This window comes from Pelobates fuscus, chromosome 2 (genome assembly GCF_036172605.1).
Source record: "Pelobates fuscus isolate aPelFus1 chromosome 2, aPelFus1.pri, whole genome shotgun sequence".
In the NCBI taxonomy this organism is placed as follows: Eukaryota; Metazoa; Chordata; class Amphibia; order Anura; family Pelobatidae; genus Pelobates; species Pelobates fuscus.
In genome coordinates this window covers 396630487-396654663 of record NC_086318.1, presented here as the reverse complement: position 1 = coordinate 396654663, position 24177 = coordinate 396630487, and the positions used below count along the sequence as shown (strand labels likewise).

The 24177-nt window shown below is 39.0% G+C and overlaps 1 protein-coding gene across 1 annotated transcript in view; it reads left to right on the top strand.

Annotated features, from left to right (window-relative positions):
* The first annotated feature begins 911 nt into the window (after positions 1 to 911).
* TRAF5 (TNF receptor associated factor 5) overlaps positions 912 to 24177 on the top strand; it is a 36405-nt gene continuing 13139 nt past the window's right edge. Inside the window, exons 1-7 of the mRNA XM_063441452.1 lie at positions 912 to 1333; positions 11439 to 11662; positions 15087 to 15144; positions 16664 to 16765; positions 18127 to 18291; positions 19572 to 19649; positions 19833 to 19907. Coding sequence (XP_063297522.1) covers positions 11448 to 11662; positions 15087 to 15144; positions 16664 to 16765; positions 18127 to 18291; positions 19572 to 19649; positions 19833 to 19907 — 693 coding nt within the window. The 5' untranslated portion in view covers positions 912 to 1333; positions 11439 to 11447. The remainder of the gene's footprint in view (positions 1334 to 11438; positions 11663 to 15086; positions 15145 to 16663; positions 16766 to 18126; positions 18292 to 19571; positions 19650 to 19832; positions 19908 to 24177) is intronic.

Below are 24177 nucleotides of genomic sequence, written 5' to 3'. Positions count from 1 at the left end.
GCTCACAAAGTGTCCATGGTACGTATTGTAGTGACATGTTTTCAACTGTGCCTCACATAACCATATTGAAGCCAATAACTCACAAAACAAGCACCAGTGACCGAGATTGATAAAACTATACATGTAAAGGAATTATTGGACAAGTAAAATAGTTTGCATAAAGAACAGAAAATCGAAACTAACATCATGTACTACTAGCATATTCATTCTGCAGAAAGAGGTGGATTCATACACACAAGCCTTCTATTTGACATCATGCAAAGTGTTTAGTAAGATGAAAACATTTTTAGAATTCCAAAATAGTGAAAGTTATCATTCATCTGATCATCAGAAATACAGTTTGTGTGTTTACTTTTCTTACATTGGCTCTGCAGGTATGGGAGGGATTCCTTATTATTTTGAGATCCCCTCTGGCCATTCATATTTCAGAAACCATGCCTAAAAGACTTACTGTGCCTACAGGGGCATTTTCCAATTCCATTTAAACACTCAATGCTTAGATGCTCTGGTGAGGAGCTCCACGTGGTTTCACTAAACATTATTTCCTTTCAAAGTTGTGAATATATGCTCAGCCACTAGGTGCATCAGCTATTTGTTCATGTAAGGGTAAAGCATGGTAGAAAAATAAGTCATTTTATGTTTTAAATAAACTTGTGTTTCACAATACTCACAATAAAACTAGGGCACTTGGCATGTGTGCACAAAGCAGTTATCTGGCATTTGCATAACATGGCACTGGAGAGCTCTGCCACTTGTCAGCTAGCTGGGGGGGGGGGGGGGCGGAGGGGTGCATGGGAGGTAGTACACAGCAGCCCTTCTTGCTAATGTCAGACAGTATATGTAGGAGCTTTAAATAACTTGGGATCTGACACAGTAAAGTCAACTTCCTCTTCCTGTGTGTCATGTAAGAAAACAGCAGAGCTCAGCACCGGGGATTCCTGCCAATAGACAGAGTCAAACCTGTGGCATTAAGTTGCAGCCTGAGGTTGCTGTGAGTTGCAGTGTAGAGTTGGAGATCCATGAACTGTAGGTGCCCCTGCTGGCCAGGAACCCTCCTTCCTCAGCCAGTGACGTACTTTAAATCAGCCCCCCTTAGTCCCTTCTCCTCCCTATCTGGGTGAAAGTAAAAATATAAAGCCCTAGCCCTGTGAGAGTCAGATGAGCCCAGCTCCAGGGATCCCATTAGTATCAGCAGACAGACAGAGCTCCCATACAGAGCCTGGGGGTGCACTGATTGCTGCTAGCGCTTTCATACCAGATGTTCCCTGCCATCCGACCCACGGTGCGAACACGGAGACCGGTCTGAGGATCACCTTGGAAAAGCAATAATCAGGTTTGTTCTTTAACTGATGTATTAAGATATTGTACAGGGACACAGTCTATGAACAGCTATACTATATATTGTACTATGTCTGTGCAGGGCTGATAGACTCTGTCTGCATAAATACGGTCCTGGGTAAGTAGCGATTTCAATAACTTATTGGTACATATCATATGTAGGTACAGGATACAATAATATGCTGCAATACTATAGGGATGATTTATTACATGGAAAATGGCTATTAATCTGTAGGTAAAGAATGGATGGATATTGTGTAATACTATAGGTATTTTATACTGTGTAGGTAAAGAATGGATGTGATGTAATACTATAGGTATGATTTACGGTGTCGGTAAAGAATGGATGTGCTGTAATACTATAGGTATGATTTACTGTGTAGGTAAAGAATGGATGTGCTGTAATACTATAGGTATGTTATACTGTGTAGGAGAATTAATGTGCTGTAATATTAAAGGTATGTTATACTGTGTAGGTAAAGAATGAACCCACTGTGATATTATAGGTATGATTTACTGTGTAGGTAAAGAATGAATGTGCTGTAATACTATAGGTATTTTATACTGTGTAGGTAAAGAATGGATGTGCTGTAATACTATAGGTATGATTTACTGTGTAGGTAAAGAATGGATGTGCTGTAATACTATAGGTATGTTATACTGTGTAGGAGAATTAATGTGCTGTAATATTAAAGGTATGTTATACTGTGTAGGTAAAGAATGAACCCACTGTGATATTATAGGTATGATTTACTGTGTAGGTAAAGAATGAATGTGCTGTAATACTATAGGTATTTTATACTGTGTAGGTAAAGAATGGATGTGCTGTAATACTATAGGTATGATTTACTGTGTAGGTAAAGAATGGACGTGCTGTAATGTTATAGGTATGTTATACTGTGTAGGTAAAGAATGGATGGATCTTGTGTAATACTATAGATATGTTATACTGTGTAGGTAAAGAACGAATGTGCTGTAAAACTATAGGTATTTTATACTGTGTAGGAGAATGAATGTGCTGTAATATTATAGGTATGATTTACTGTGTAGGTAAAGAATGAACCCACTGTGATATTATAGGTATGATTTACTGTGTAGGTAAAGAATGAACCCGCTGTGATATTATAGGTATGATTTACTGTGTAGGTAAAGAATGAGCCTGCTGTGATATTATAGGTATGATTTACTGTGTAGGTAAAGAATGAACCCGCTGTGAATTATAGGTATGTTATACTGTGTAGGTAAAGAATGGATGTGCTGTAATATTATAGGTATGTTACACTGTGTAGGTAAAGAATGGATGTGCTGTAATACTATAGGTATGTTACGTTGTGTAGGTAAAGAATGGATGTGCTGTAATACTATAGGTATGTTATACTGTGTAGGTAAAGAATGGATGTGCTGTAATACTATAGGTATTTTATACTGTGTAGGTAAAGAATGGATGTGCTGTAATACTATAGGTATGATTTACTGTGTAGGTAAAGAATGGATGTGCTGTAATACTATAGGTATGTTATACTGTGTAGGAGAATTAATGTGCTGTAATATTAAAGGTATGTTATACTGTGTAGGTAAAGAATGAACCCACTGTGATATTATAGGTATGATTTACTGTGTAGGTAAAGAATGAATGTGCTGTAATACTATAGGTATTTTATACTGTGTAGGTAAAGAATGGATGTGCTGTAATACTATAGGTATGATTTACTGTGTAGGTAAAGAATGGACGTGCTGTAATGTTATAGGTATGTTATACTGTGTAGGTAAAGAATGGATGGATCTTGTGTAATACTATAGATATGTTATACTGTGTAGGTAAAGAACGAATGTGCTGTAAAACTATAGGTATTTTATACTGTGTAGGAGAATGAATGTGCTGTAATATTATAGGTATGATTTACTGTGTAGGTAAAGAATGAACCCACTGTGATATTATAGGTATGATTTACTGTGTAGGTAAAGAATGAACCCGCTGTGATATTATAGGTATGATTTACTGTGTAGGTAAAGAATGAGCCTGCTGTGATATTATAGGTATATTAGGTATAATAGGTATATTTTTTCTGTATGCATTTGAAAATGTTATCATTGAAATAAAAAGCATTACCCCTTCTCTGCTGCACTTTTTTGATTGAAAATGTTTTAGCACAACATGTATTTGAAGCAAGGGATGCATAACTAGCATCTAAACATATAATAATGCAGCAATCTTGTGTATCGATTGCTTTGCAGACAAACATATCAAATAAAGTTATGTAAATGTGCCCTGAAAGCATTACTAGGAGTTCAGCTTACTGAAAATGGAAACAGAATCTGAAAGGAATGTCATTATTTATGCATATAATGCACACATACAGTAAACTCATATATTCCCAAAATAAATGTATTTAAAACTGGTGTAGCAATTTCTATCACTCTCTAAAAAGTTAATATAATACTGACAGTGAAATGGTAGAGTCCATTCACTCCTCTCCCTTACCTGACTGTAGGAATGATATGACCCATTGAAACAGCCATTCCTTTACTTTTTGGAAGCAGGAGATAGGGAAGGTTACATTTTCACTTGTAGGCATTATATCAGTGACTACTAGCAGAGACATGTGTTCTTCTGCAGTAGGTGTGGGCAACCTTCGGCACTCCAGATGTTGGGGACTACATCTCCCCTGAGGCTTTGCCAGCATTATGAATTTAAGGGCATTACGGAAGATATAGTCCACAACATCTGGAGTGCACTGCAGACTGGTAATCATTCCTAGAGTAGACATGAGGGTAAATGGGGCTTTGTGATCCGATGGGGTTTTTCGCTAAAATCCTGTACCGAATGGGGCAAAACCACCCAGCTGCATATTAGGCCATTTGGACCGCAAGCTATAACGCTATTTATCCATGTCTAGATTTTGCAATTCAGGCTGTCGCATGGCTGAAATATGAACTATTTGCCCGGTTGCAGCAGTAGCAGCCAAAAAGCAAACAGTTAATCTTCAGCAGTAAGAAGGTTGCCAGCAGCCAAATGAAAAAAACTTTAAAGAAAATAAAATATCCTGTTGAAGTCAATAAGATCCCCATATTACTATTAGGGCAGATGGGGGCATAACAGCTTAATGTTTCAAACTAGTGACTGCGCAGCCATTAATATGGCCTGTTAAACAACGGGGACATAGTCCCCCACCTGTGGGCATTTGGTTCTGCATTTTGTTTTTGTTTTTTAAATATCTATGTTTTGTGAATCTTCCAAAACCTATACTTTGTATAGGATTCGGATACAAAGCACCGATTTTAATCTGAACACTGAATGCATCTGAGCGATTGCTGCTGGATTGTTCGGGCCGACCAAATTCGTTAATTTTAACTGGATTTCAGTGAATAACCCTGTGGATTTCATATTGCAAAATACACATTTTAATTGTAGATAATAAAACTGTTTCTACTCGATTTTTTTTGTACATTTTTTTTCACATGTTTTAGAACATGTCACTATAGAAATATCAGCTGTTATAAGTGGCTGATCATTGTATCTCTCTAAAATTGATCTGATGTATGCTGGATTTTAAAAGCTACATTGTTCATTTTAGAGAATCATTGTGAGGGCCGACTGCACATTTTCAACACTCGCCTCACTGCTCCAATCAATAACTCCTCATAAAGATGCATTATCCCAAATATTGCAGGACTGGAATAGAAAGAACCTCTACTGGCTGGCTGAGTTTTCACAGAAAAGGCAGTGTTTACATTGCTGAGATTTCAAGGACAATCTACATCAAAACAAAAAACACTACATGAAGCTGAAGTGGTTCCGGTGTTAAGTAAGTTTGTGTCCAATCTCCACCAACTCATACATTTTATACTGCACTTTTAATGGGATAAAACAATGTAAAAAAATTTACCCCGTAGAGCTCCTTATTTTTATTTTATAGGCCAAACTTTTCCAAAGAAATAGGGTAGACCGTAACATGCAAGTTTTGCTTTAGTAACGCGGACACCAATCATTGGAAGCCACTCCAATATGCAAATGGTCAACAGTGTATGACAGGCGAGTGACTAAGAATAAAAAAATCAAGAAAACTAAACATAATGAGAACAAAAACATAAAGAGAGAGGAAAGAAATGTAGGCAAGAGAATAAAATAGAACTTAAGATAAATGTAAACGCATTAAAATTGTATTAAATAATAGTAGGGGAAACCTTAGCCTAAGTAGAATGGTTTGATATGGTTTTTAACATAATCCATATACATTAAAGGACCACTAAAGTCACCCAAACCACTTCAGTTCAATGAAGTGGTCTGGGTTCCAGGTCCCACCAGGTTTTAACCCTTCAGATGTAAACATAGCAGTTTCAGAGAAATTTCTATGTTTACATTACAGGGTTAATCCAGCCTCTAGTGGCTGTCTTCCTGACAGCCGCTAGAGGCGCTTCATCAATGCGGAAATCTCATTGAGCACGCAGAACGCCCGTAGGAAAGCATTGACGTCGAAGGGGGAGGAGAGGTCGCCAGCGCCGAGGGAGCCCGGCACTGGACTAAGGTAAGTGGCTGAAGGGGTTTTAACCCCTTCAGCCCAGTGGAAGGGGGGCCACGAGGGTGGGGGGGACCTAAGTATTACATACCGTAGTGCCAGGAAAACAAGTTTTTTCCTGACACTATAGTGGTCTTTTAAAACAGAAAATTTTCAATGGTTTTATTAAGCGGCTGGATTTTTTAAAGAATGTCACACTAGTGGAAATTTCCGGTTATGTGGGTATGTGTAAATATGTGCACACTGTATATTTGAATATTTTAAGCAAGAAGGCTGTCAGACAGCTGCGGAAATTACAGATGGTTAAAGAGGCGTGAAAACTGCCACAAAACTGTTAATATTAGCCAAATTCCAGCATACTCACGGCTTACAATAAATACATCTATCTGTCTGTCCCTTGTCCTGTTCATGTCACAGATATCTGATAAAGGGGAAAGGGAAATCTGTACTGTGGTGGAAATTTCTGCCACTAGCTCTTGACTGCTATTATTTACGACCCTCACCTCCTTCCTCGCTAATGAGAGTTTATACCGACCGGTATTATATGTATTTCTCCAAGTTGTTGGTTGTGGTAAATTATGCAATGGTTCTGAGTGGAATGTAATAAAACATGAGTAGCAGGGACTTCCTATTCTTCTTTAGAAAGATGTAGCCAAGTGTTCTATTAACAGAACACTCCGTGCACCATAACCACTGCAGTACGCTTTAAATGGTGTACAGTTGCTTGTCTGGTAATTTCACCATAGAAAACAGCATTAAAAATCACCTAATATTTGTATTGATCTTCTCTGCACGTGAAGCTCAGTTTTTCTTTAAATGTATAGTAGACAAGTGACAATGCATCCCAGTTCAGTTCTGGCGCAGTTGTGGCTTTCAATGCAGCGAAATTGGTTCTTTCAACCTAAAATAAAAGATGGAAAAAAAAACTAATAGCGCAGATCAGTAAAACAAGCAAATTGATATGTTTATATCTGAATAAAACTCCCAAGAAAGCAGTGGACACAATCAGGCATAGGCGGGGGGAGGGGGGGGGGGGAGTTTGTAGGAATAATTGGATCCCACAGAGCTTTCTTGATCGAAAATAATCATTATTCAAATTAAAATAGGAGCAGAATGAAATAGTGTGAACAGAAAAGCTTTTTGTTGTGTCTTCCTCTCTTTTAACTTTTAATTTTAGTTTTTTTGCAAGGTTTGTGTTTACTTTTGTATTACACAGCCGTCTTACAAGGCTGCTGCACGCCCCAAGTGTACCGTATTAAGGGTTAATAAGTATGGAACGGTTTGCAAAAATACCCCTCTCTGTCTCATCAGAGATTTCACCTTTTAGCTGAAAAATGCAAGATAATTTGTTAGTGTAGGAATCACCCAAGAGGTTTTATGCCTGTTATATTGTAACAATGATGTCCTATTGACACTAGTAACTAGTGAAAAATCTATTCTCCAAGAGACACTCTAACTCACAAACACTCTTGTTTGTGAAAAATGGCAATGTTTGCATTTATCACTAAGGATGCCTCTAGCTGCTGTAAATCAAACTGTCCATAACTGAACATCTTGATGTTATGCATCACCACCATCACAGCGCTGTGAAATGCTTCTCATACAGCACATGAAAGGGTCCAAGTGCTTCTCTGTGAGTAGCATTTGACAGACCCTAGATCATTGGTTAGGATGCTGTGCATGTCGAGAGTGGGAACAGTTGAGTTTAATCTCTTTTTATTTAAAAATCTCCCAATAACCTAAACATGCAGAGGAACACACTAACGTTATAAATAAATGTATTTGTTTATAAATTTAGAGTTCATTTAGTACCAAATTATACAGTAAAAACTATAATAGTCTTTCATGATATATTTAGTAACAGGCTGTGCTATTGCATGGTTCAGTGAATGGTCGAGTCAGGTGTCCATCACAGGACAAGGAGCTTTAGCTTTGAATGAGACGCTTACTACAAACTGCAGCCTAAAAAAAGCAGGTACCGTATTTATCGGCGTATAACACACCCCGGCGTATAACACGCACCTCATTTTAAGAAGGAAATTTCCCCCCCTCCCATAGTATTCTCCCCCCCTCCCATAGTGTTCCCCCACCCTCATCCCATAGTGTTCTCCCCCCTTTCCATAGTATTCTCCCCCCCATAGTATTTTCCACCCCCTCCCATAGTGTTCCCCCCCTCATCCTATAGTGTTCTCCCCCCTCCCATAGTGTCCCCCCCTCCCCTTGTCCCATAGTGCACTTTCCCTCCCCGTGTCCCATAATTACTTAACTGTCTTGAAGCGTGGGCCGGCTTCACAGCGCGCACCGCAGTACAGGAACTTAAATTTCAGGTTCCGGTTTCCGGCGGGACTGAAAGGAAGTGTGCACACTGAGTGCGCACTTCCTTTCAGTCCCGCCGGAAAACGGAACCTGAAATTGAAGTTCCAGTACCGCGGTGCGCGCTGAACACCGGCCCACGCTTCAGGACAGGTAAGTAAACCTTCACATTCGCTCCATAAGACGCACAGACATTTCCCCTCACTTTTGAGGGTAAAAAAAGTGCGTCTTATGGAGCGAAAATTATGTATATCGGCGTATAACATGCACACATCATTTGCCCCCTATTTTAAGGGAGAAAAAGTGTGTGTTATACGCCAATAAATACGGTTAATATAATTTTTTTCTTCTTCTTCATATTTACCTTCTTCTTTTTTCTTATGCTTTCCACACCCACTCCAGGGGGGACACTTTTCTAAATGTAAGTGTCCTATCCCTAGGAATGCTGGAAAAGTGTATTGAGCATTCACACATGTGCAGATGGAAGATTACTTCACTTTGCAACATCCTGACAGGGGGAGAAGAGCGTGATCAGTGTGGTCATGCAGAGCAGGTTCCGGTGTAGGGTTTCTCTCTCTTGCTGCATAATGGTGCCCTGTTTTTGTTTTTATTATTTGTCATTATTGGACTGGTCTGAAACGGAGATTGGGGGATGAAGGCTGAAGAAACGTCACTAGCTGAGAGGAGTGCCCAGCAATACCATCTGATAAAGTTCATAGTGCGTTTCTAAAGGTTTATAACCTACATTTCAACGTTTTTATTGCTTTGCTGTGGCCTGCATATTTGTTTAAAAGTGTTTGCTGCTGGTTTAAACAAAAAAAATAATTGTCAAGTGATGCATGTCTTTTTAATGATAAACGGGAAAGGGAGGCATTTACTGAACAGATCTTCTCATCAGCATCCCGCAAAACCACATGTTTAATAGTAACCACAACAGTGATAATATTATCTGAGAAACTGACTTTTTTCATCTAAGTCTAGATCGTCATCGGTTGCCATTGTGGACATTGACGTAGCATAGGTGGGCAAAGGTTAAATCAGTGTGTAGGTGGGTCACCTTTGACAACACAGACAGACAGCATGGGCGCTCTGCTAGCTTTTGGCTGACCAATTTCAAAAGGTCTGTGTTTCTTAACCACAGAGGAAAAACGTTCAAATCTTGTCAGCAGGAAGCTGCTTTGGTCATAGCTATAAATATGATTGTATAATGTTTCCTGTGCTTGCAATCCATAGTATACAGCGTGTGAATTCTGCAGGAGGTAGATATGAATGTACACAGCACAGTTTACGACAGGTATGTCTAACCTCAAAACTACAAAGATTTGTAAACTTCCAGTTCCCACAAAGGCTGCCTTAGCATTGTGAGACTTGCAGTTTAAAAGTCGCTGTATTGCTGAGATGAGCCTTTAACAGCTTAGTGAATATGCTAACGCTGTAAAACGTGTTAACCTTAACCGTATTAAGTATCTTAAGTGATACCCAGCACAGTGATATAGTGATACAAAGTATGAAATATGCTATGTTTTATAGTGTGCCAAGAAAACATGCAACAACAAAAAGGAGGGGGGGTGAGAGGAAATGATAATGATTTTTTGGTGGTTTGAGTTTCTGGAATATTCCCGTGAAGTTCTTTGCAAACTAAAATAACAGAAAAACACAATTTTCTGCTTAATTGCCAGAGCTGGATTTTTGAGAAGGAAAAAAAAATAAGACAAGATGAGATCCCGGTCGTTTAAAGTTTACCTTAAATTAGATGTTTTTAATATTTAAATGATCATTTTATGTGAAATTGCAATATAACCACAAAAATGTGTGCATTAATTAATGAATATGCGATAAATCATTATATTTAATATTAGATTTTATTAGTAATTTTTGCGTATCACAGCGAGTTTATTGCCTCAACTATTGTATTTAGATGTTTTAATATGTTAGTACTTGGAATTAACGTGGTGTTTAGTTCCATTGTAGTTACCTAGTAGGACTAAACAGGACTAGGTGTTATTATTAGATGGTGTTATATAATATTGTCAGAGTACACCTTTGCAGGAGACACTATTCACTCTGTCTGTTGAGTCTGCTCCCTGTTACGCCATTCTCCTGTTTGCATTGCACATAGTCACTAACAGTATCATGGTGGGTAGAAGTGGGCTTCCCTCCAATTACACATGGCAACGTTGCAATCATCAAACATCTCATAGTGACGCATAAGTCAAGCGAAGCCACAGACCTCCTTAGATGACACGTTTATTGCACAAGTGACTGGAGGAGGATCTTTATTATCAGCGGGAGGGGAGCACCCTGATGACATGGGCAATTACAGTGTTCGCCCATAACGGCATGGCCTGGCCTATTTTCACTATTAAAGTGGCTCTGTCACTCTCTGGGATCACCTTCTGGGGATATGTAGCAAACACTCCAATGGGGATAAGAGAGACCCTGTAGGCTTTCCCTGAACAAGGGACCATATTGTTTTTTTGTTCAAAGGATAGTTTTGCTGGTAGTCATTTTGGCATTTACTCTAAACTTGTATCTCATGATATGATATAAATTATGCAATTGTCACAGCATAGATCTTTTTTTTTAAATGTATAAATTATTGCAATATTCTTGTCTTAATTCTCTGGATTACATCCTTTGCACCTTTGCCTGGATTTGGCCTGGGGCCTGGGGCCTTGGTGGGTGTCACCCCTTAATACGTCCTCTCTCTCTTCCTGGTTAATGATGTTTCCGGACATGGCGTATTCTGCCGCATACTGGACTATATCCGGACATACCTCTGCAGAGTTTTAGGATTCAAGGCTGTTTTGCTATGATTTTTCCTGGCTATATAGAGCCCTCCACTGAATGGGTAATTATAGACATTATAAGGGTTACTCACTAAAGTGAGTATTCAAAGTGAATTCAATGCAAATTTTAAAGTCACGGAACTAAACTGGATATATTCGCTAACTCACTTCGGCTACTTTGGCCTTAAATTTAAAATTTACTTCAAATTCACTTTGAATTCTCACTTTAGCAAATAATCCTGTAAGAGTTTCACTGATTAATTAACAACTACATTACAGGCTGTAGTGGTCTCAGAGATACAAATGATTGACAGTTATAACCCTAAAAGAGATTTTTAATGTTTATGTTTTTTCATAACTGCTTTATAGAAACATAGAATGTTATAGCAGATAAGAGCCATTCGGCCCATCTAGTCTGCCCAATTTTCTTAATACTTGCAATCTCTAAATAAACTGTAATATTAATGTGTTTTTCCTTTAGAACACCGCCATGGCCTGTGAAGAGATCTCTGATTTTCCTGCAACAATCACGAGGCAGGGTTCTAGTGCAGGTTCGTCTCTGGATTTCGAGCCTAAGCAGGAATACCAATTTGTTGAAAAGTTGCAAGACCGATATAAGTGTGCAAGATGCCATTTGGTTCTTCACAATCCTCACCAAACGGGATGTGGTCACAGGTTTTGTGAGCAATGTGTCTTGGGTCTGAGGTGAGATTTCACAGATCTGTTCCTTCTAATTCCTAATCCCAACATCATTCTCTGTTACCAAACATTCTTTACTGAATAACCCTACAACTGTTCCTTCTAATTCCTAATCCCAACATCATTCTCTGTTACCAAACATTATGGACTGAATAACGCTACAACTGTTTCTTCTAATTCCTAATCCCAAAATCATTCTCTGTTACCAAACATTCTGGACTGAATAACGCTACAACTGTTTCTTCTAATTCCTAATCCCAACATCATTCTCTGTTACCAAACATTATGGACTGAATAACGCTACAACTGTTTCTTCTAATTCCTAATCCCAACATCATTCTCTGTTACCAAATATTCTTTACTGAATAACGCTACAACTGTTTCTTCTAATTCCTAATCCCAACATCATTCTCTGTTACCAAACATTCTGGACTGAATAACCCTACAACTGTTTCTTCTAATTCCTAATCCCAACATCATTCTCTGTTACCAAACATTCTTTACTGAATAACGCTACAACTGTTTCTTCTAATTCCTAATCCCAACATCATTCTCTGTTACCAAACATTCTGGACTGAATAACCCTACAACTGTTTCTTCTAATTCCTAATCCCAACATCATTCTCTGTTACCAAACATTCTGGACTGAATAACCCTACAACTGTTTCTTCTAATTCCTAATCCCAACATCATTCTCTGTTACCAAACATTCTGGACTGAATAACCCTACAACTGTTTCTTCTAATTCCTAATCCCAACATCATTCTCTGTTACCAAACATTCTTTACTGAATAACGCTACAACTGTTTCTTCTAATTCCTAATCCCAACATCATTCTCTGTTACCAAACATTCTGGACTGAATAACCCTACAACTGTTTCTTCTAATTCCTAATCCCAACATCATTCTCTGTTACCAAACATTCTGGACTGAATAACCCTACAACTGTTTCTTCTAATTCCTAATCCCAACATCATTCTCTGTTACCAAACATTCTGGACTGAGATTGACTAAACCTCACATTGGGCTATCCTCAGTGCTTTTGTTAGGAGATAATGCTTTCAGTATTCTGGACATCAAAGGAACTTTCCATTGATTTTTTTCTTCATTTCAGTACATAGGAAAGGGTTAGCAATGACACCACACCTGGCTGAGGAATACACCAATCAGAGGCTTCTTATTGCTGGAGCTGTCAGTGTGCATGCACTGTCCGGCTTTCCCATGCATCTCAATTGGCTGTCCTACAGCGCCTTGAGAAGGGGGGGAGGCAGGTGCACACTAGCTTAGCGCACCTGCCACTTCCTGTAGCTCTGTAGGGCTGACGGAATCATAAGGAAACCTCCAGGCTGTTTGATTGACAGAAGAGTTTTATAAAAGTGCGGATTTCTGTTGAAATCGGAATTTTTATAAACTGTTATAAACATGACACATGCTGGAGTGTCCCTTTGAGGCTCTGGTAGTCTATCATACCAGTGGCTTCAAAACCACAAAACAAGTCTTCATGCATCCTCAGTGGTCTATGTAAAATCAAGATCTCCATTAAAACATATTTGGGAATCAGTAAATCCTGAGCATTTGGACTTGCAAAAGACACACGTATGATTGTTTAATTACTATGTGAAAGAGAAATGTTATTACTCAACTTTATTACTGTATTTACTCGAATCTAATGTGCCCTCTTATTGGCAAAATAAAGTCTCCAAAATTTGAATGTGCATTAGAATCGATGGCGCATTAGATTCGAGTATGCATGGCACATTAGATTCTAGTTAGATTTCACTACTAACAAAAAGGAAAGCACAGTGCAATGAATACAAACCGTGCATGCATACTACTGTCTCTTCCTTACCTAGTTACTTCTCACTTTACAACATGATCGGACAATGACCACTTGGAGATATGGGCATACAACACGAGTTTGCACGGGCGAAATCTGCATTGCTGCGTCAGGGATGCATGGCTTGTTTTCTGTGTTCAGTAAAGCTGTACCTCGTACCTCGCACCAGTAGTATCGTCTTGTACAAATGCGCATCACATTAGCAAGCGACATTTTTTTTCATAAAAGTAATGGTAAGGTGATCTGCGCACACACGTTATTTACCTTTTTATATATCACTTGGTAATAACAACAATGTTTAATTTCCTGTATGAAATAAACATAAAAAAAGCACATAGTGTAATCTGAATAAAAACGTAGATATTGTTGTATTGAAAGTCAGAACACTCACTAATTTTTAAAGCCTATTAAAAGTTGGCTCCAGACTTATAAGACAGGTCATCTCCTCTTGGAGATTCAAGGTGACTTTTTTAGTGATGGAATTCCCAGAGATTCAATGCTATTAAAAAAAACAGGAACTCCAAGATCCAGGATAGGTATAGGTAAACACACTATTTATTAATACATATAGTATAAAATAATAAAAGCAATTGGCACAACGCGTTTCAACCCGTTCAAATTACCAAGTGATATATAACAAGGTAAAACAAACTCTTGTGGGCGCTGATCACCTTACCTTTTACGTATCATATTTGAAGTGTACTGGAGTTGACAATACACTTGGGTGATTTTTTTCTAGCAGCACCTAGTCTATATTTTTTTTAGCGCCACTTATTCCTTCTAACATTTTATCTTGTTTGAAAACATTTTTCAGTTTCTAGGTTTTAAAATTTGGGTCTGGTCTCTTAAAGAGGGAGTAACACTACTCGATACTTTTGTGTTTCAGTTTTTTTACAAGCAAAATATCACGATTTAATTCCATTTCTTTAAGATCTACTAAACAAAAAAGTCTTAATCTAGCTGTAGTTTTTTGCCCAAAAAAATAAAACGCAAATATTGGGCTGGGAGAGAGAAACTTCATAAATAGACATTAAATAGGTAGCTACAAAGTAACCACCTATAAAACATCAGTTTTACCTGAAGGGGTATTGCTAGTACAGGAGGGGTCTTATAGGCATGGTCCTATGCTATTCTACAAAGTCTAAGGGTTTGTTACACCTTGTGAAATGATTTCAGAATATCCTCTAAACAGCAAGTAATTCAATTTGTTTTCTACAGAAAGCTTCCCATTGCTGTTGGAACATCCTCACATCAAGCATTTGAACCACCAGTTCTCAGTCTTAGTGCAGATCAATGATTCCGTGTGCATGTTAGCTTTAGCATCATGACGATGCATTGCGCCTACAGCTTCCTGGCTTGGGTTGTAATTTCATGTGTGTCTGTGTGTAAGTTAACTGTGCAATGACTATTATTCTACTGTCTGTGACACAAGACTGTCACCTTTTCATAGCAAAATATGCATAGCAACACATCAATGTAGTGGTTATGGTGCTTGGAGTGTTCTTTTAACTGGTAAATAGCGTGTAGGATATTTAATGCATATCACATTCCAAATTAATGTGCACTTTCCATTTGTTTTTGTTTTGTGTGTAGTGAACTATATGAAACGCCAGAGTGCCCGATTGATAAGGAAATCATTAATCCAAAGGAGGTAAGATAAACTTAATATCCCTCCGTCCTATATCAATTGTATATTTGGCCATTACAGCTGGGGGTTTTCAACGCTGTATACTGCAGTGGTTATGGTAGCAGGAGTGCCCCGGTGCCTTCCCATTGTAAGCAGTAAAACCGTTTTAGAACAGTTTCACATTTCACCTGCTGTCCGCCCGACGTCACTCCATGACTTCACTACAGCCTTCAGTAGAGCCAAATACTCTGTGTCTGAGCTAAGACCAGCAGTGCAGGGCTTGCTTTATTGGTTTAGTATGATCAGATGACGCTCTCAGCCAATGTTGCTTTGCCGGGCTTAGCTCAGGAGAGCCATCGGATCCTCCTAAGCAGGAGCTTCAGCTCTCCTGGCTTGCTTGGTGGTGAGTGGTGTCCAATGGACCCCAGGTAAGTTAAACTGTTCTAATATAAATGGGGGAGGGGGCAGCAGGACGATCCTGGCACCATAACTGCTTCAGCACACTATAGTGGTTATGGTACTTGGAGTTTTCCTTTCAATAGGGTTATTGCACCTGCCTTTGGCAGAGAAGCACCTGCCCAGATAAGATAATGAGTCGACTGCCTTGGTAGTAGTAATAGTTCTTGCAGGGTTATTCATATTTATGTGGGGAATTCAAAAATGAATTTCAAAATTGTATTGATATTTATTTATTTACTTTACTATATTTAGAATTTGACATTTTAGCTCACAGTTAACAAATTGCAATAATTATCCAATCTGCTGTGTTCTAAGCTTGGCTAGTTTGGCATAATTTAAAATTCACTTGTAATTAATAAATCTTTTTGTGTCTCTCTCTTCAGTAAATAGACAAACTGTTGAGTGAACTTTGCTCACGTTATGCTGCCTGGAGTTCGCCAACTCCGGTTAGTAGTGATTGTAGGCACCACAACTAGTGATCAGAACTTCTGTTAAAGAATGCTGTAAACTCTGTTACTGTTTCATCTCAATAATGTGGTTATAGTATCTGGAGTCCCCTGGCGCCAGCCTTCCTAAACAGTTTTTAATGTTTTATTGCTAAAAGAGAGTCTCCTGCAGCCAGTCCACACTGTGATGGTTGGGTTTATAAGGTAACATTCGCCTAAGCAGCAGTGGGTGGCTGTGATTGGCTGAGAGCCCCAGCTGACTGCTTTCATTCTATCACAGCGCCCATTGCCGCTATGAATTAATATGGCAAGAAGGAAGTGCGTGATCTCTTTCCGAGCCATACCTCAAGTAGGGGGCTGGTTTGACCAGGTTAAACTGCTCGAAAATAGTTTATCAGGAGTGAACATATTAAGGAAATCCAAGCACTATAACCAATTCAATGAGATGTTGCAGTTACAGTGTCTACAGTGTCCCTTTAATGTAGGCACATAAATTAGTCATCAAAAAATAGGTTTTATTTCCATTTAACAAAATGTTCGGCTTCCTGCTTGATATTCTACTCTAATTTATTTTTTGTTAAATACTGATTTAGCACTAAAGCCGCCGCACTTACCTTGATGTGCAAATACATTCTCAGGTTTTCAAAGACAATTGCTGTAAAAGAGAAGTCCTGAATCTACAAGTCTTTTGCAAGAACACACCTGATTGTGATGTCAATGTAACGCTGGGAAGATACCAGGTATGGAAGAGAGTGTGCCAATCACAATCATTATTATTATTTATATTGCACCAACAGATTCCGCAGCGCTGTACAATGGGTGGACGTACGGACACGTAATTGTAACCAGATGAGTTGGATTAGGGGCCCTGCTCAATGAGTGTATATGCTAGAGGTAGTGGGGTATAGTGACACAAAAGGTAAGGGTAGGGTAGAAAAGTAGGTTTCTAGGATAGTGTTCACTGAGGGCTTAGTGTTTTGATGACAGTTGCAGGAGAGGAATCGGGGTGCAAGAGGAGAGCAAGCTGTTCACAGTTTAATTGATACGCTTTCCTAAAGAAGTAAGTTTTCAAAGATTTTTTGAAGGAGTGGAGACTGGGTGAAAGTCTAACATAGAGGGAAAGGGAGTTCCATAGGACTGGTGCAGCTCTAGAGAAGTCTTTAAGGCGAGCATTAGAGGTAGGTGTAAGAACAGACGTTATATGTAGGTATCCGGCAGAACGTAGCGTTCTAGACAGGACATATTTGTGTATTAGTGAGGATAGGTTGGTTGGAGCAGCATTGTGTAGAGATTTGTAAACTAGTACCAGGATCTTAAATTGAGCCCTGTATCTTACGGGAAGCTGACAGAGAGGGGAGGTGTGGGAGGTGCGGGCGGACAGGAACAATTCTCTCACAATATTAATACAACAGGTTTTTTTTTTTCCACATCACAGACATTTTTGTCAAGTGGATAAACTCATGCAACCTCTCTGATACAACACATAATTTGTCTGGCTACATAAAACAGTTTCTACTACATATTTACAGTTAGTTTAATGTGTCCCACAGGACTGAACAAGACTTTTCTGCCGATCAAGTAAATGATTATAACTCATTTTGTTTGGTAAGGCTATAAGGTCAGATTCTGTGGGCTTGACCATAATAAAATAATGATCTCATAGAATTTTGACTAGGGAGCTATCCAGCCTACGTAGGTCCATTAAAACTCTCACCAAACCCCAAAACGTGGTTATAGTAAATGAAATATGGAAGAAAAGAGCTAGCTCACAGTTAATAATGATAACATCAGTTGTACATCTTGTTTAATCCTATTTAAAGCCCCTAAAAATATATTAGAACTTATACTTTATCTTTCATTATTTCAGTTTTACTTCGGTGCAGATGGGGTTTTATGGGGGAAGTCCACTTCCAGTGAGGTTATTAGTCTTTGTTTACTATACAATACAGAAAAAAATATTTTTTTATTTTTTTTTTTAGAAATGAATGATTTGCTTGTGTGTGTAATTTTGTGAGTATATGTATATATTTGCGTGTAGGGTTTCCCTCAAAGAAGAAAAGAGCTGAGTTTAAGTGGATATTATTATACTTTGTATATGCAGGATCATCTTGGCCAGTGCATGTACGAGCCCATCCAATGCATCAACGCAGGATGCCATGACACAATGCCTCGAAGGGATTTAAAGGGCCATCTAGACACTCAATGTAAATTAAGAGAGGAATTGTGCCCATACTGCAAGCAAAGCATGGCATCTGTGAACCTGAAGGTAAAACCAAGATACAAACAGATACATTATAATCATTGCAAAAATATCTTCACATTCTTACACGTACAAAATGGCAACTTCCCATGAAGGAGACCTATGGTTTCATTGTAAATCCAGCACTCAGGGTGGGGACCATAGAAAGTCTCGGGATATAGGTTACTCTAGTTATTAGAGGTGAAACGTCAATGTAACCAGTGCCGCGCATTTTACTGCTGATAGCAGTTACAAACACACAAACACAAAAAAATATATAAATAAATATATATATCCACAATGTGGTGTAGAGAGAAAAACTACTGTTGGACTTTGGGAAGAAGCTCAGAGAAATCATGCTTCCACAACTATCCCAGAATTCCTAGCTTGACATGCAAATGAGCACAGACAGACCTTGTGTTTCAGACTTAACCCTGCATATCGGCAGGTACCTTTAGCGACTGACGCTGTTTTAAACACACACAAACAGAGCTTTTTTTAAACCATAGCATGGGTTTTGATCCAAAAGAACCAGTGGCTAAATATTCAAGTGATGCACATTTATCTATACAGTAACAGTAATGATAGTAGTGTGTATATCGCTATATCAAGGCAGCTCTGCAAATTACTCTGCTGTTTGGCGGTATGGGTGTAGTGTTTAGAGAAGGCCTGGTTTTAATTTTATAAATGTTAAGCGCCTCTGAATGTAATATTACTTAGACGTGTTCGGTAATATTCCTGGGGTATATGGATTGATTAGCAGTATCGGCCAGCATGTCTTGCTAACTCTTTATGTTGTTGCTTTGGCTGTTAGAAGACAGCACGGTTTAAATATATATATCCGTTTACTTTCTGTAACTTCGTCCAACTTTTTATTTCGCTCATCATATCTCATTTAGATTGTAATCTCAAGAGCCATCTCACTCTGTAAATAGAGATACATAGAATTTAATATAGCTATGTTAATGTGGAAATGCAATACTGCTATGGCTAAATCAGAATAGGAAGCTAGATTCTAGGTACCCAGCAGGTAAGTGTGTAACCATTCAAAATGGTTTGACTACTTTCCTTAGATGACAAGTTGGCAGCACGGTGTCCTAGAACTTTTAGCAGTACAGCTGTATCTAGTTTTATTGTGGTTAAACTGCATGTTTTATGTAACAGTTTCTCAGCTCTGCAGAAAATATCGGCTTTATAAACAAAACTGTTGTTAATATGTTTTACTGCAGTAATAATGTGCTGGGAGCATATTCGGCTTATTTTCCCTGCAAACGTTTGATTTTTGTAATTTTTTTTTTCTCCCCCAGATTCACGTTAAGCAGTTTTGCCCTATGTACCCAGTTGCGTGTCCTAACAACTGCCTTCAGGCATGTCCCAGGGATCAGGTAACCTTTGCTTTACATATTTATCTCAGTAGAATATGTGATTAGTTTATGCTAAAAACTGAATTCGATTTTTAGTTTTTTTTATACTAGAGACTGAAATAGACTTTCTGTTTTTAACTGACTCCGCCCTTTACCCCAAAATGTGCAATTAACACTTTTTGTTGTTGTTGTCAATAATTACAGCTTGAAGATCACCTCTCTCTGTGTCCCGAAGCGGAACAAGATTGTTCGTTTGCAAACTATGGCTGTGATGTCAAGGTATTTTATACATTACTTCACTACAATTGGTGAATTGGTAGCAATGAGGACACTAGTATGAAACAGTTACAGCGTTACATTCAGGGCTACAATGTTAATCACACGCAACAGATTAAAACTCTCAGCCAGACTGTTACAATGTAGCTGCTGTCTCACTGAAATGGAAAGATCTGTTAAAGGGACACTGTCATCTTTTGCAAACACCCCTGATGGTGACATTGCACATGATGTGCAGGAGAGGTGAGTTATACTTACCTGATGCTGTCCCCCACGGGTGCCGCCATCTTATTTAGAACTCCACGCGCTACATTAATCAAGGGTCCATGTCAGTGTTGTACTCTGGTACATGCGCGTGAGTACAAAACTGATGTCTGTGGTGGATCCTGCAAGAGTCTCCAAAGATATTGTCTCGCAATCGACAAGACAATGTCTTTTTTTCCCACAGCTGTCTCTAGTGACGGCTGAGGTAATTGATAAAACTGGACAGCGGTATCTCCACCTTTCCTTCATTTTTTTTATGATATTGTTGAATTTCAGAAAAATTCCAGTCAATGTAAATATTTCACAAAGATTCCATCTTTATGGAATACTCCGATTTCTGGGGGTTGTCAGAGCGCTTGAAGTGCTGAAACAGCGTTGGTTACAGACTCCGTTCACAGTGATCACTGATGCTGAAAGACCACAAAGCTCTAACCTCCCTCCTTCCCCCAACCACATCCTAAGCACTAAATTGTTTGAGCGATTGGGGCACAGATATTAATTCCATCTTAACACTCCTCAATCTGATCAGTTCTCAGAGAGTGATCAGAGTCTGTAACTGGTGTTACAAAAGTGTCAAAAACAGCATTTTTATCTAATAAGAATCTCCCATTCAGTAACACTGCAAACTATTAACACTGCTGCTGTCAATGTGATGAATGCTGAAGCAGCAGGATACAGGTGGACTGATCTGTGACATATTTGTTACTTTTCTATTGGCCACCTACAGTCTCGCTCTTTGCTAAGGATTCTAAATGGGGGAGAGGTGGGCGGCTAATTAGGAAATGCCAAATTTTGTTTCTGACGTTCTGTGACCTTTTAACAGTATGAGAACACTTGGCAGCTACCTCTTACTTTTTAAGGTACACAGTTTCCGATTTGAATTATCTTTATCGTTTGAATTATCCTTGTCTCCTTTTGAATGATGTTATATTTACCTCCCACATCGATGCAACTAAAAATTAGCTTCTCTCAGTAATTGGAGATGTACAGGTAAAAAAAAGAATTACAGTCTATGCCATCATAACAATCTGTTCTTTATGGATCCTCTTCCAAAATGGAAAGTCCTACTGAATTAAAAACAACATGACTCTATAGAGGCAAAAATTCTAAATAGGCAGAATATTTAAATGTCTACATCACCAATTAGTAAAGAATAATTACTGAAACATTTGGCATTTAAAGTGTTAAAAAATGATTGGGTTAAACATAGATTATAAGAAGCAAATGTTACTGCTGTAAAACTTGTTAAATGGACATTGTCACTCTCAATAGTTGTTTTCCCCTTTTTCACAAATTTTAAAACTGATATTCTAAAAATGCATGAAGACGAGTAAGAGGGGGCATTCTAATTGTTGAGATGTATAACTGTGAATTTAAATAACTCACTCAAGACTCCCCGTCTGGTGTTTTTGTGGTCACATCCCTTACTGGAGGGGGGGGTTAGTCATCATTACTTGAATGACCGTAATTTTAAATGTTTGGCGTCCCCGTGGCTCAGTATTACCCTCTAATGCAAGGTGAGGTTTATTTAGATGAGCTAAAAAAAGAAAGCATTACTCATGTATCATTCTTTATTTTGATCATTTTAAAAAATATATAATCATTTTTTGAAAGTTTTTTGCAAAACAAACACAAAAAGCATATAATGAAGTTCAGTTTCACAGATAAGCACCCCACCCCATCCATGCCAGGAAATATGGTAAGATTGACAGATTATTAAAGTCACCGTAAAGAGGAAGTTTTACCTTAAATTAAATAATTAAAATTATATAGGGGGCGGGTCTGACAGCCAAGATGGCCGGTTGAGTTTTCTGAGGGCTCCTGCAATAGAGGGCACAAAAACACCAATCCTGCACAAACTATTGGGGTCAATAGCAAACTGAGCCCGGAGAACGAAACATGAGCATACAGGGCACACAATGATACCTGACTCGCACCGAAAAATACCTGCACCGGCCATGAGGCCTACTTCGGAGCGGAGCCTGGAGCCTGGGGGAGGCGGCCGATCCCCTGGCACAGGACACGCTCGCAAGTGAACAATCTACACAACCCTGCAACCCACCCCCCCTCTGGACCGGCGGGGGATATCCCGGTCCTCGCTAGGGGCGATTACCCCCGCAATACAGCCTGACACCCAACGGTTTCGGAATGCCCCTGGGACAGCGGCTATAATGGCGCTCAAGCAACCCGGAGAGAGCACGAAGGAGCCAAACACAGGCCCCACTGACCAAGCTGAAAATCTTCGCAGCATTCTGGCGCAGGCTGGAAAGACGCCTGTAAACTCAAGCCGAAATCAGCTGTGGGATTCACCCTTCACCACAACCACGAGGAGGGCACAAAATGGCCACCGCGAAGCGAGCACAAGGCAAAAGTTCCTGTTTATCCCAGCATGCCTCACAGAGATCCCACTTACCCGCTCGGAACAACAAATCTCCTTCTGGGCAGGGAAGCACACCGGAACAGAATCTGACCCACTGTCCACACACTCAAAGGAGCATCCGGAGGGCCCACGGTCCCCCAAGTATGGAAGAGGGACCCGAGGATGCAGGAAAGTGCACCCTGCTACAACCCGGGCTGGAGGATCCGAGCATGAGCAGCCCCGCCACGGCAGCCATTCAGGATGCGACCAAACAAGGAGCTCCCACTGTACGCCCACAGCACCCCGGAGAATACTTCACCTAGAGACTGTACTGCCCTGCAAACAGATGACCAAAGCAGCTCCCAGTCTTCAGGTTCCACTATGGGGCTATGGACCGACTAGAACAGGGGTGGGCTGATCGGGACACTCAGCACAGGCCTGCAGCCACAGTATTTTTGACGTGGCATTCGTTTTTATATTTTATATATTGCCTGTGACTTTTTTTTTTTTTTTTGCCCTATCTACTAAATCGAATAATGGAGGCCCTTTGGTGATAGTCCTTAGCAATAGCAATATACCTAGCCTACCTAAGCAAATCTCTGCTGGACTTCCTAGCCTGTGAAACCCAGATACTGGCATGTGAAGCTTATATTGTACTATACTACATGTTTAGCCAGACAATTCCAGTCATTGGCATATCTATTACACTGATGGCTTGCAGTATTACAAGTATGTAGCATAGCATCAACACAATGGTTTAAGCTTGTTAATAAAATATAAAATTAGGTTTATAATCCTAGGAGATTTCTGTACTCTGTTATGATGACCCTAACCTGTATAACTCTTTCTGTACCACCATAATCTCATGCCTCAATAAAATAAAGAATTAAAAAAAAAAAAAAAAAAGAATTATATCAAAAAATAAGCAGGTGTCATAAAGCCCTTTTATAGAAACACAACTAGTAGGTTTAGCTGAAAACCTAGTATTTTTTACACAGCAGAGCAATGAACACGTTATGTTGCTATAGGAAAGGGTTAATTAATTTTTTTTTTCGGATTTCTGATTTGAGCGAACAAACACAGAACACTCAGTTGGGTAGTTTAATGTCTGGAGTTGCAAGTATTTATTTTATTTGAATTTGTTTAATACAGCTATACATTAATGTGTATGTTAGTAGAGTACTCCAATAACATTCAACTATATTTAAAAAATAACAAAAACGAAACAAGTATCAGTGTTTAAAATCTATCTATATTGCAACACACTGATCTCCTGCAGTGATTGGGTCGCAGCGAGATGCGTTAAACACATTCAGCATAACAGAATAAATACAATGAGTTGAATTCACTAGATGTCAAACTGTATAGAATTAAAAAAACACTTTGCAATGTTTAGGCTACTAGCCAAGCAGATACTATGTCTGTGCTGGGGAATTGTTCCAAATCGGTTATTGTAACCTACAATTTGTATTTTGGTTTTACGGTTACTACAAATCACAGTTTAGTGTAAAAACCCCTATGTAAGTACGACCTTCACCAATCCCATTTATTTATTAACATTCCCATCAGAATTATAGCAAAACAGCACAATGGGATACACATATTGCGCATAACATTCATAAAATATATCTAACTAAAATGGGTGTATAA